At 41.3% G+C, this 13,335-nt stretch overlaps 1 protein-coding gene across 2 annotated transcripts in view; it reads left to right on the forward strand.

Annotated features, from left to right (window-relative positions):
- Positions 1-13,335, forward strand: part of ANKRD55 (ankyrin repeat domain 55) — a 136,933-nt gene that overhangs the window by 47,061 nt on the left and 76,537 nt on the right. For both annotated transcript variants that reach the window (XM_074385801.1, XM_074385792.1), the window contains exons 3-4: positions 7,063-7,193; positions 12,819-12,928. In XM_074385801.1, coding sequence (XP_074241902.1) covers positions 7,063-7,193; positions 12,819-12,928 — 241 coding nt within the window. The remainder of the gene's footprint in view (positions 1-7,062; positions 7,194-12,818; positions 12,929-13,335) is intronic.

Below are 13,335 nucleotides of genomic sequence, written 5' to 3' on the forward strand. Positions count from 1 at the left end.
AATATTAGCAAATAGGATTCAGTAATATACAAAAACAGGCCAGGCACCGTGGCTCAGGCCTATAATCCCAGCACTTTGGGAGGCCAAGGCAGGTGGACTGGTTGAGGTCAGGAGTTTTAGACCAGCCTGGCCAACATGGTAAAACTCCGTCTCTACTGAAAATACAAAACTTAGCTGGATGTGGTGGTGCACGCCTATAATCCTAGCTACTGGGGAGGCTGAGGCACAAGAATTGCTTGAACCTGGGAGGCAGAGGTTGCAGTGACCTGAGATTACCCCACTGCGCTTTAGCTTGGAAAAAAGAATCATACACCATGACCAAGTAGCGTTTGCTTTAGAGATTTTAGGGATATAAGACTGGTCGAATATTTGAAAGTCAATGTAATCCACCAAATTAACCAACTAAGGCAGAAAAATCACATGTTCATATCGATTAATACAAAAAAAGCATTAGACAAAATTTAACACATTAATAATAAAAATCTCAGAAAAATAAGAATAAAGGAGCGCTTCTTCAATAGAATGAAGGGTATCTACAACGACAACAAAAACCCTAGAGCTAAGATTTCACTTACTGGTGAAAGTCTGAGTACTTTGTCCCTAAGACCAGGAACAAAGCATGAATGTCCATCTCACCACTCCAATTCAGTATAGTGTAATATGAGTGCAAAAGGAAATAAAAAGTATACACCTTTTGTTCTTTTTTTCTTTTCTTTTCTTTTCTTTTTTTTTTTTTTTTTTTTTGACAGAGTCTCACTCTGTCACCCAGGCTGGAGTGCAGTGGCATGACCTCGGCTCACTGCAACCTCTGCCTCCCAAGTTCAAGCAATTCCGTCTCAGACTCCCAAGTAACTGGGAATACATGCGCTCACCACTGCACCCGGTGAATTTTTGTACAGACGGGGTTTTGCCATGTTGCCCAGGCTTGTCTTGAGCTCCTGACCTCTCAGGTGATCTGCCTGCCTCGGCATCCCAAAGTGCTGGGATTACGGGCGTGAGCCACTGCGCCTGGCCGAAAGCATAAATCTTGAAAAGGAAAAAAGTAAAACTGCTACTTTTTGCACAATTTGATTGTCTTCAGAGCAAATCCTAAGGAATCTACCAACATATATCTACAGCTAAGTGAGTTCAGCAAGGTCACAGGCTAAAAGATCAATATAGCAACAAGTTATATTTCTGCTTACTAACAATGAATATGCAGACATCAAAATTTTAAACTATAATATCATTTAAAATCACTCAATAAAAAGAAACATTAAGGTATAAATATGACAAAATACGTGCAGAACTTATATGTCGAAAACTATGAAGGGCTAATTAAATAAAAGATCTTAACAAATGGAAAGGCATACCATGTTTGTGGACTAGAAGGCTCAACATAGTAAACATGCACTGCTCTTCAGATTTCTCTACCGGTTAATGCAAATTCTGAAAAGAGATATCTTGGCATGGGATGGAGACCACAATTTCTACCAAATACTAGCAAGATTTTTTGTGTATATAGACAGATTAGTTAAAATGTATATAGAAATACAAAGGAACTAGGATAGTTAAAACAATTTTGAAAAGGAATAAAGTGGAAGGAATCAGTATCCCCAGTTTCAATACTTATTATACAGTTACGTGCTATAGTTTGAATGTGTTCTCCCAAATTTCATGGGTTGTAAACCCTGTCCCCAGTGCAGTAGCATGGACAGGTGGAACCCTTAGGAGGTTGTTGGGATTAATCCACTCATGGGTCATTGTGGAAGTGGGTCAGTAACCATGGGAGCGGGTGTGTTATAAAAGCTAGTTTGATCATCTCTCACGAGCCCCCTTGCCACCTCAGGACTCTTCAGAGAGTTCCCACCACCAAGAAGGCCCTCACCCAATGTGGCCTCCTCAACCTTGGACATTCCAGCCTCCAAAACTGGAAGAAATAAAATTCTTCTTTTCATAAATTACCCAGTCATGGGTATTCAGTTGTAGCAACAGAAAAAAAAGACTAAGACAGTACGAAAATCAAAACTAGCTGGGTTAATCCATCTAGAGTATTCAAAGTTACGCCTGATACATAAAAAGCACTCAATAGCAAGCTATTGTTGCTTTTGGAATTTCATAACCGTACTGTAATTAACCTTGCACTACCCAGGACACCACAATGAGTCTCAAAGTGGCTAAGTTTCTTAGGTGAAGTTTCACAGCTAATAAAATAGCTGGAACTGGAACCCAAATATTCTGTGTCCTTGGTCAGTGCTCTTTCTGCTCCTTGTCTTTTACTACAGATGTTTTAAAGTTCTTGAACACTTTACCGTGTAGTAAAGTGGATCATTTAAGGACACAAGATGCTGAGGCTACCTTCCTGCACACCTTACCCGACCAAGTTGCTCCACCCTTTATTTTGTGTATTTTATTTCAAATATAATCCCAGCACTTTGGGAGGCTGAGGCGGCCGGATTACGTGGTCAAGAGATTGAGACCATCCCGGCCAACATGGTGAAAACCCATCTCTACTAAAAATACAAAAATCAGTCGGACTTGCTGAGGCGCACCTGTAGTCCCGGCTACTCAGGAGACGGAGGCAGGAAAATCGCTTGAACCCGGGAGGCGGAGGTTGCAGTGAGCCGAGATGGCACCACTGCACTCCAGCCTGGCCACACAGCAAGACTCCATCTCAAAACACAAAAATACAAGGCACAGAGAATAACGTGTCACACTGCTATGTACCCACCACCAAGAATATAACAATTTTGACACTTTGCGATTCTTTCCTTGAATTTTTTAAAGGAAAAAAAGTTGCAGAGCCGTTGAGGGCCCTTTTTGTCCTTTTCCGATTCCACCCCTTTTCCCGTCATTCCTCGAAAATAACCACTGTTCTGACGTTGGTGTGTATCTTTCCTGTTTCCATTTTTCTGCTTTAACCCGTTTTTCCTGGGTTTATAGCGATCGATTGTTATTTTGATTTATAACATTCACATAAATGATAGTGTGTTGTTTTGCAATTGGCTTTCCTCACTCAAAATTATGTCTTCAGGATTTATTCAAGTGAATCTGGATTGATTTAACTCAGACATTTTAATTGCTCTATGACATTCATTTGCCTAAATATAATTTATGTATCGCTCTATTGATGTTCATTTATGCCATTTCTTGTTAGTTTAATTTTTGATTATTCATCTTTGATTATATCTCTGTTCATCAGTGTGAAAGTTCTTTATGAAATAAACTTATTTCATAAGGGAATTACAGGGTTATAAGGTATGAGCACCTATAATTTTATTAAATGTTGTCACATTTATCCCCAAATTGGTTGTCCCAACTTATACTTTAACCAACAGTATGTAAGAGTTTCCCAAATCCTTGACAATACCTGGCATTTCAGATGTTTTATAATTGCTAATCCGACATGTGTAAAGTGGTTTCCCAACGTCATATTAATACGTATACCCTAATTATTTTATTTATAATCTTTCATACGTTTACTAACCTGTGTCTGCTCTCTCTCAAATTGCTTGCATGTGCATATGCCTATTTATTTCCTCCTACATTGTTGCTTTCTTTCTGATTGAATTATTGATGTAATTTAGGTTGGCTCATAATTTTTTCTTGGTTTTATGAATTAAAATAACCTCCCAATCTGTAGCTAGCCTTTTTAGGTCAATTATGGTATCTTATGTAATACGGAAAATTTTAATTTTAATATAATTGGATTTAATAAAATATTTTCTTTATAGTTTGCAGTTTTTATGTATTCTTCAGTAAGGCCTTACTAGTCTTATTGTTATAAAATATATTCATCTATATATTTTTTAAATGGTTAAATTTTGTTTTTCGTATTTGGTGTCTAAGCCAACTGGAAAGTATTTATGTATGATGCGAATTTTAGATCTGATTTTAATGTATCCCTTTTGTATACCCAGTTTGTCAGCACCATTTATTGAATACCTTTTTTTTTTTTTTTCTATTGATTTATGACGACACTTTGGTTATATACTGAGTTCCCCAACAGGTCTGAGTATTTCCTGGACTTTTTCTTCTGTTCTGTTGATATATTTATTGTTTTAATTACCATGGCTATATAATTAATCTTGTTGGTTCAAAAAGCAATAATCCTCTTCAGTTCTGCAGTAAAATTGTCTTGAAATTTGTTTTGGCACTTTATGCTTCCAGATAAATTTTAGAATTTTTTTCAAGTTTCACAACAGCGTTGTTGAGTTTTTATTAGACTTGCAACGAAAGTATAGATTCATTTTCAGGAAATTGATAGCTCTATTATATTGAGTCTTTTCCTTCATAAACATAGTACATCTTTCCATGTGTAGTTCTTCTTTTATGTACCCCAGTAAGTTTTATAATTTTTATCCACATAAGTTTTGCTTTTCTTCAGTTAGATTTATTCCTAAGTACCTTATTTTTGTTGTGGTTGCGATTGGTTTTTGTTACTTTTCCCGTTGCTTTTGTTTAAGGAAGATCTTTTCTTTTACTTTTGATTTTATAGACGGGAACAGTGCTGTACTCTCTTACTTGTTTTATTTTGAGGATCTCTTTTTTCTATTTTCTACAGGGACAAATGTACCAACTTAAAATAAATTTTGGAACCCATTTGGAGATAAATCTGTCACTCCTTCCTAAACCTCAGTTAGAGACACCTCAGGAAAATTATTTTAAAATGAAGAAATACTTCAGCCAGGTGCAGTGGCTCATGCCCATAATCCCAGCACTTTGGGATATTGACAGGGAGGATTGCTTGAGCCTGGAAGGTCAAGGCTGCAGTGAGCCATGATTGTACCGCTGCACTCCAGCCTGGGCAACAGAACAAGATGCTGTCTCAAAAAAAAAAAAAAAATTTGTTCAGTAATCATTTGGTTATGCGTTTCAAAATTACTGTTTAATATCTTCCCAGTACCAGGTACAGTGGCTAGTACTAAGGATTCGAAGATGAACCTGAGAGATGTGGTTCCTTCCACTTTGAATTTATAGCTTAGAAGAGACAAGTTTTAAACACAATTATGCTAATCAACACATAATTATGAAATGAAATGTTAAAAGAGTTACTAGAAAGGCCGGGCGCGGTGGCTCAAGCCTGTAATCCCAGCACTTTGGGAGGCCGAAGCGGGTGGATCACGAGGTCAAGAGATCGAGACCATCCTGGTCAACATGATGAAACCCCCGTCTCTACCAAAAATACGAAAAATTAGCTGGGCATGGTGGCGTGTGCCTGTAATCCCAGCTACTCAGGAGGCTGAGGCAGGAGAATTGCCTGAGCCCAGGAGGCGGAGGTTGCGGTGAGCCGAGATCTCGCCATTGCACTCCAGCCTGGGCAACAAGAGCGAAACTCCGTCTCAAAAAAAAAAAAAAAAAAAAAAAAAATCCAAAGAGTTACTAGAGAAAAATATAGGATGATAAAAATTATAACATGGACATCCAATTCAGAACAGAGGTTCAGGAAAAACTGAAAAACTCTGTAGGTAAGCTAGGCTCTCAAGATAGACGTAAATTAGCCAGACAAAGCATGTAATTTCATGAAAACAGTATCTAGGAATTCTTTAGCTTTACTTACTGAGCATTTCAGATTCACTGATTGCTTCAATAATTGCCTTTTGCAGCATGTCCATTTTTCCTCTCAATAGTTAAAATTACCACTTGTTGACAGGAAGAAAGGAAGGGAGGAAGGGAAAGGAAGGAAATCTTGCAACTATTTTAAGACGCAGCACTTCATTGCTGCTTTTTCCCAGTACAGATGACTAAAAAAGTTTCAGAAGGAAAAAAATTGGAGAGAAATTGAGTTGCAGTTGCCAGCTCCATTTCTGGTGTCCTAGGGACTGCACTGCAAAGCTCATCACTCCCTCCTGGCAATGTTCAAATTCAAATATTAAAGAGAATTTTGGAAAAAGGGACACTTAGAAGTTAAGACTCAGCCACAACTGTGAACTCGGTGTTCTCTCAGTGAAAACAGAAATCTTAGCCGGGCATGGTGGCTTACGCCTGTAATCTCAGCACTCTGGGAGGCAGAGGTGGGCGGATCACGAGGTCAGGAGATCGAGATCATCTTGGCCAACATGGTAAAACCCTGTCTCCACTAAAAATACAAAAAAAAAAAAAAAAAAAAAAAAAAAATTAGCTTGGCGCAGCGGCGCATGCCTGTAGTCCCAGCTACTCTGGAGGCTGAGGCAGGAGAATTGCTTGAATCCAGGAGGTAGAGATTGCAGTGAGCAGAGATTATGCCACTGCACTACAGCCTGGATGACAGTGTAAGATTCTGTCTCAAAAAACAAACCAAAACAAAACAAACAGGAATCTTGGGATGTACCCTTTCTCAGGGATCTCAGAGGGTCATAGCTTGCAGTTCATCTGGAAAAGAATCACCACCTCCAATCCAGACATCTACACAAGTCTCAGCTGGGCAAGGGGTGGATCTGAGGTTTGATTTCTTCACCTGAAGAAATGAGAAGCACCTGGATCCTGCCCCATGAGACTGGCTTATTCCAACAGGCCTGCAAAGTTCATAGAATGTGTAATTTTATCTTGATTTTTATTCAGGAAGAAACATAAAAAACCAAATACCTTGGCCTACATTGGTTCTGAAAACAGAGAAGCATTCTCAGTACAGGTGGCCACTTTTTCAGCAAGAATGTGTGCAATTCAAGGCTGGGTACCATCACTGCCCCTTAGCACCCGCTACCTCCAGTAACAATGTGCTGAACCAATCTGCCCAGATGGAGCAGCTTTCCAAAGGCACATCCAGATTCTACACGGTTCAACCCAAGTCAGGATAAATCTGCCTGTTATGTCTTAAATTATGCTGATTCCTGACACAGTCAAAAACAATTGTTATCATCTACGCAAAATGTTTTACTCAGCCAATTATTGCAAAATTGCAAAAGATTGAAAACAGCCAATAAAAAAATGCATAGTTTATATAGATGCAGCAACAATCGACTTCATCTCCCTTCAGTCCCATACCATTCAACAGCTGCATTTGTATTGCAAACAGCAAAATAATAAATAAACAGGCCCATAAAGACTGCTCATCAGTTTCATGAGTCAAACATGTTTAAAGGCTGTTGCAATGTCTCGTTCCAGGATGCACGCCCTTGATGCATGCAGTTTCTGGACGTCAAGTGGACACAGTGAAGCTGCTGTTGAAAATGGGAGCCAATATTAACATGCAGGATGCTTACGGTCGCACGAGCTTATGCCTGGCCACCTACCTGGTACTGACTTGTGTCTGTCGCAGGGGCTAAGGAGCAGTGTAGGCTACGGGTGTCATTATGGGAATCCCACTTGCAGAGGAGCGTTCTTGGATCTGTGCAGCTGGCTAAAGGAGATAGAACTTGAAGCTTTACTCCAATCATCTTCAACATTTATATCCCCACTGAGAGCTGTTTCAATGAATTGGGACCATTTTGGATCTCCCTAACAATCCTCTAAGTTAGAGGTGATATGGCCATTAGGGAAACATTCTTTTCTATCTTAACAGCATCAGAATTTCCCTCAGGATATTTCTGGACACACTTGGTGCATCTAAGAACAATCTTCCTAAATAACTCCAAAAGGGTGGGAACACTGTGAAGACCCAGTTGACACCTGTGGGGTAGGACTGGTTGAGTAGAAGCTTGAGGCTGAGGAATGTGGAGAACATTGAGAACTGGGGAAGGTGGTGGGGAAGGTGGTGGGAGGGACAGGGAGATAGAGAACAGGGGAGACATAGCAGCCTCTTAAAGGGACATGCCAAGCAGAGGACTCAGCCCACAATCAGGGCTCAGTTTAACAACTGTGTCGTAATGCCAGTTCTCACCAGGAGAGATTTCATTTCAGCATTTCCCAGCATTAGAGCAAGCTTTGTTAAGCCTTACTGAAAATCCTCAAGACCTTCTCTCAAACCCTTCCTGTGATCTTTTTGGGAGGTCCTAGGGCTGCCTTGAGTCCACATCAAACAAGTCCTAACCACCACATGGGGGTCACCCTTTTCCCTCCTCTCCAGAGAGGTACCCAGAAATCTTTACTGTGAGCACCATTGCTGCCAATACAGCTTCTTGTATTTACTGCGCCTTGCTTTTGCTTTTGTTCCCTGCTGGTGGTGGTGAATTCACCCTGCACCAGCCCCACTGAAGGTGTCCTGCTGAATTAAAACACTTCCCTTTCCCAAACAGCACCCCTTTCTGCCATGAGCTAGCACAGATTGCAGTGAAGCATTGCCCAGTTCTCACAGAGATTTTCTTTAGAGTCAACTTTTTCATTTTCTATTTGTACCCTCTCTCTAGAACTCACATGCAAACCTGGGAAGAAATTTTCAGACTGTGGTCCACAGATCTTTTGTGCCAATATCCCTTGGGGTGCCTGTTTCAAAGGCAGGTACCAGCTGGTCTGATGGTAGAGAGTTATCAGAACTTATTAACCTTAGTGTCAAATGCAGGTGCCAGTGTATGCCCAAGATTTCCCAAGTCAGATACGCTGGGAGCAGGACTGTGGTCATTGATGTTGGGGGTGTCTGCATGTTAAACAAACCTCCTTGGCAATTTTTTAAAACTTGCCCATCAAGTTCAAAAGCCACTGGTCTGTGCATATTAGCCAAAGTCCCATATCTCAGACAGATATATGGCTGTCTTCCTAGCCCCCTCCCTTCTAGCACATGCTTTAAGAACTGCTCTTGCTATGGACTTTTTCAGTGTCTGAGCTGAAGAAAAGAGAAAATGGGGATCGGGGGTTCGAGGAAGGGGATAGCAGGGGTTTCTAATGTTGACTGCCACTAGCGTATAGAATATAAAGTGAAAGCCAACTGTGCCCCTTTCAAAGTTCAAAAATTCAAAATGTTACTGAGGGAATGTGTTCTCTTTCCGGGTCCACAAGGAGGTGTGGTTTTAAGGACAAGGACTTCCCAGTGCCATGCCCCCTCCCATCTCTCTCCATCGGGAGGGAGATTTAAGGGTCTCTGTTTTAATTTTTGGGGGCGTGGGAAAGGGTCAAAAGTCAGTCACTCCAGTGGAAGTTCCAAGGACCTCCTTTTATTGGCCAGGGGTCTTGGAGAAGGTGGGGGTTCCTCCTAGGTTGAAAGTCCCCTTCTTCCTCACCCCTTTGGACTCCATGTTTGGGGCCCCTTCCACGAACACTCCCTTCCTGGAAGCCGTCTTTCTCTCTCCTGGATTTCCCCTCTGGAGTCGCCCTCCACGCTCTCTCGTGGAAGCCTGTCTTCCCCTCCTAAACTCCATCTCTCTCTCAGTTCCCTTCCACTCAGTGTGGAAGCTGCTTCCTCTCCTGGATTCCATCTTTCCGGATTGTTTCACTCAGTGTGAGAAGAGTTTTCCTTCTCTGGTTTTCTCCCTCTGGAAACCCTTCTCACTCGGTGTGAGAGCGGCTTTTCTTTTTCTCATTCGGTGTGAGAGCTAGCTGTTTCTTTCTCTCTCCTTCTCCTTCTTCTCTCCCTACCTAAATAAATCACTATCTACAAACACGTTTGAGTCCGGCATTTACTGCGCAGTGTGCCATGGTCTCCTCTCCCATTCTTGGGGAGCGGTAGACCAAGAACCTGGAGAAACGTCCTCTCAGGGGAACTGAGGGCTCCCCTGAGCCCCTGAACCCCAACATTACATTACAATTATTTGACTAGACAGTTATGCAAGGGACTGGGAAGAAAGACTCCTCTAAATCACAGTGAATCATGATGGACATCCTTGGACCCTAGAAAGTTAACACCTTTGCCGACAACTCTTTGTAGGAATATATTCCAAGGGGCTGCATGAAGAGAGTCTGCCAGCAGAACATCATGTGGTGCCACCTTTTTAACTCTGCCCCCATCTCCATGTGGCTCCCCAAGGCAGAGCCCTCCGTCATTCTGCTGAGTCTCACGAGAAGTGGGTGTCCTGGGGACTGACCTGCGAAACTCATCACTCCCTGCTGGCAATGTTCAAGTTATTAAAAACTTGGCAAACGGGACACTTAGAATTTAAGTCTCAGCTGTAACTCTGAACTCAGTGTACAAAAAAAGTTTATCACAGATGTGTCAAACTCAAATAAAATATGTAGAGATGAATCTACATTTAAAGTATTATTTAATAGGTAAGAACTGCGGCAGGGCGTGGTGCTCACTCCTGTAATCCCAGCCCTTTGGGAGGCTGAGGCAGGTGGATCTCCCAGGGTCAAGAATTCGAGACCAGCCTGGGCAACATGGTGAAACCTGTCTCGACTAATAATGCAAAACTTAGCCGGGCATTGTGACACACACCTGTAGTCCTAGCTACTTGGGAGGCTGAGGCAGGAGAATCATTTGAACCCGGGAGGCAGAGGCTAAGTGAGCTGAGATTATGCCACGGCACTCCAGTCTGGTCAACAGAGCGAGTCCCCACCTCAAAAAACAACAACAAAACAAGTAGGGTGTGGTGGCTCACCTCTGTAGTCCCAGCACTTTGGGAGGCTGAGGCAAGTGGATCACGAGGTCAGGAGTTGGAGACCAGCCTGGTTAACATGGTGAAACCCCATCTCTACTAAAAATAAAAAAATTAACTGGGTGTGGTGGCAGGCACCTGTAACCCAGCTACTCGGGAGGCTGGGGCAGGAGAATCTCTTGAAACCAGAAGACAGAGGTTGCAGTGAGCTGAGATCACGCCACTGCACTCCAGCCCAGGTGAAAGAGGGACACTCCATCTCAAAACAACAACAACAACAACAAAACAAGAATTGCAATTCGGGGCATACACACGGACCGGGTGGTCCTTGATATGTCCAAGGAGTGAAGAGGAAGTTGTAGGTTTTATTAAAAGGAGAAATGTTACGTACTGTTTTTCCAGGAAGTTCATTGGCACTCCTCGAGTTTTGGGGAGGTGACAACCTCTGACTGCTGAGTGACGATGTGGGTAAAATTCGTCTTTGAGTTGGGGCAGGTTTTTCAGAAGCCATTAGATAAAACTAGTTACAGGTTAGGACAGGCAGTTTCGGCAGCCAGGCTACCAGAGAATCCATTTGGGGAGCAACGCTATGCGCCCTGTGTGATTTTTTCCCTGGCTTCTCAACTCTGGTTTAGTAGTTAAATACAAGAAGGACCCAATTCAAATGATCGGATTTCACAGTTGTGCCACCTTGGTTAAGTATCTCTTTGTACTTTCTCCCTCATTTGTAACATGTTATAAAAAGAGAATGCCCATCACAGCCGAAGAAGAAACTCTTGGGGAATCAGCCAGAACATAGTGGGTATAAAACTCATTTGTTGGTTCTTAATAGTGACTCACCAAGGGTTTCAGATAGTATATTCAATGGTTTTCTTCTTTTTTTTCTTTTTTCTTTTGATTTTAATGTTTTCTTTCTTTTAGAGCCACTGCAGGAACATACTTTTTTTTTTTTTTTTTTTTTTTTTTTTTTTTTTTTTTTTTTTTTTTTTTTCAGAAAACCATTGACACACACAGAGTTCCAGGAAATGTTGCAAAATGGTTTTTAAAATTGTTTCAAACTTTCCCCCACCAAAAGATCTGCATTTCAAAAATTGTGAACCATTGGCAACTCTAAAATTTGCCCAACGTGCCTTACTTTTGGGTCTCTGGCTTTAATTTCTCCTTTTAATATGAGAACTTGATGATTTAGACATTAACAACTAAAAACAGATTTCATGCATCAGTAAACTATGACTCAAGACTGGAAATGTCAGAAAAACACTTGCTTTTATTTAAGACTTAAACATTATTGTTCAATTCTACAAAATTATATTCAATATTTATACTCTGAGTTTTGATGTGTTTTTGTTGATTTTCCTTCCAGAGTTTTCAAAACCAAAAGGTTCTTTTCTTATCGTTATCATCCTTCTTCTCCATGCACTTATTAACATTTTGATTTTTATTGCTTTGAATATTGGGGGAAAAATTTTTCAGTCATCTTTCTCATTTTACTGGGCAATTTTGAGGTTTACCTAGACATGAAATGCAGAAAGATGGGAAGCCTGTTCTGAACAAAATAGAGGGTTATCCTATCATTCTTCATAATAATCGCTTCATCTATTTTTAAGTCTACTTATAATTGAGCGAGTAACCCAAGCCATTCTAAATGAACGTAGGAGATATTCTCTTTAGCACGTGAGCCAAACTTGGTTATCAACAGGTATGGGTCAGTTAAAGCAGCATGGCGGGGCGGGCTAGCCTGAAATTATACCTGGCCTTTGAAATGGGAGAGACTGTGAGACGATGACCCAGCAGTAGGTGTTGACAAAGGATAAGAACCATGAGATGTGGCCATATCAGGTCTCAATCTGGACAGTTAGTAGACAGCAGGTTTCAGCAGTTCACATAAAGTTTCTTGGGGAATTTACTGGTGGATAAAACATAGCAATGGAGAACCTTTGGAGGGTGCTGATAATGCCCTGTGTTTAGGAATTCAAGCTGTCAGCATCAGAAATATCAGTCAACAAGGTGTCAGGGTCCCAGCCATTGGAGTGGAGCTCAGGTTAGACTTCTAGACATTGGGAGGGGGACGGACTTGATAAGCAAGGTGCTGTGCTTGTGGTTATGAGAAAAGGAACTTGCACTAGGGAATCAAGCCCCATTTACCATGCAGTCTGAGCTTGTAAGTGTAATACCGTAAGTGGCCCTAGAAACCGGGAGGGGGAGATGAAGAGATTTTAAGGTCAGTCTGCATCTGACAGGGTAAAGGCCCTCCCGTAAACCTGGGAATCTGTACCTCCAGACTTTCAGCCCTCTGTTGAGGCGTCTGAGATGGAGTTGTGGTTCTTAGCCACTTCAAGTCGAATAAAATATGTTTTTAGCCAAACCAAAGAAAGGGAAAAAAATCTAGAGAAAGTGTGTTGGACCATGTTACGTGAGCTTGTGTTATATAATGATGTGGTTGCTCTTGTGTTTCAGGGCTGGCTTGAAGGCTGTGTGAGTCTACTCAGAAATGGTGCCAAGCACAATATCCCAGATAAAAATGGCCGCCTGCCACTGCATGCTGCCACCGCTGAGCCTGATGTGAGGTAAGTGGCCAGGTTTACATGATGCTCAAGTTGGGAGCAACTCAACTTGCATTAGAAGGTCATCTAATCCATCCCTGTATGGCTGATTAAAAAAAAAAGAAAGAAAAGAAAAGAAAACTTTTTTTTTTTTAAGTTGCAGCAGATAGGACCACAACAAAATATCCTAGAATAATCTCAAACTCTGTCTCCTCCTACTTCAATAAAATTTTTTTTCTCCTAATCTTTAAGAAGAAATGCTGCTGGTCATCAGAATTCGTATATTCATTCATTCCATTAATCAGTCAGTCAATTATGAATTCAACAACTATTTTTTGAGCACATGTTATGGACCAAGGACTGTTCTAGTCCTTTGAAGTTCCACAGTAAATAAAACAGTCTCTGATGTCACAGGGCTTGCATTCTAGTCA

Source organism: Saimiri boliviensis, chromosome 1 (genome assembly GCF_048565385.1).
Source record: "Saimiri boliviensis isolate mSaiBol1 chromosome 1, mSaiBol1.pri, whole genome shotgun sequence".
NCBI lineage: Eukaryota > Metazoa > Chordata > Mammalia > Primates > Cebidae > Saimiri > Saimiri boliviensis.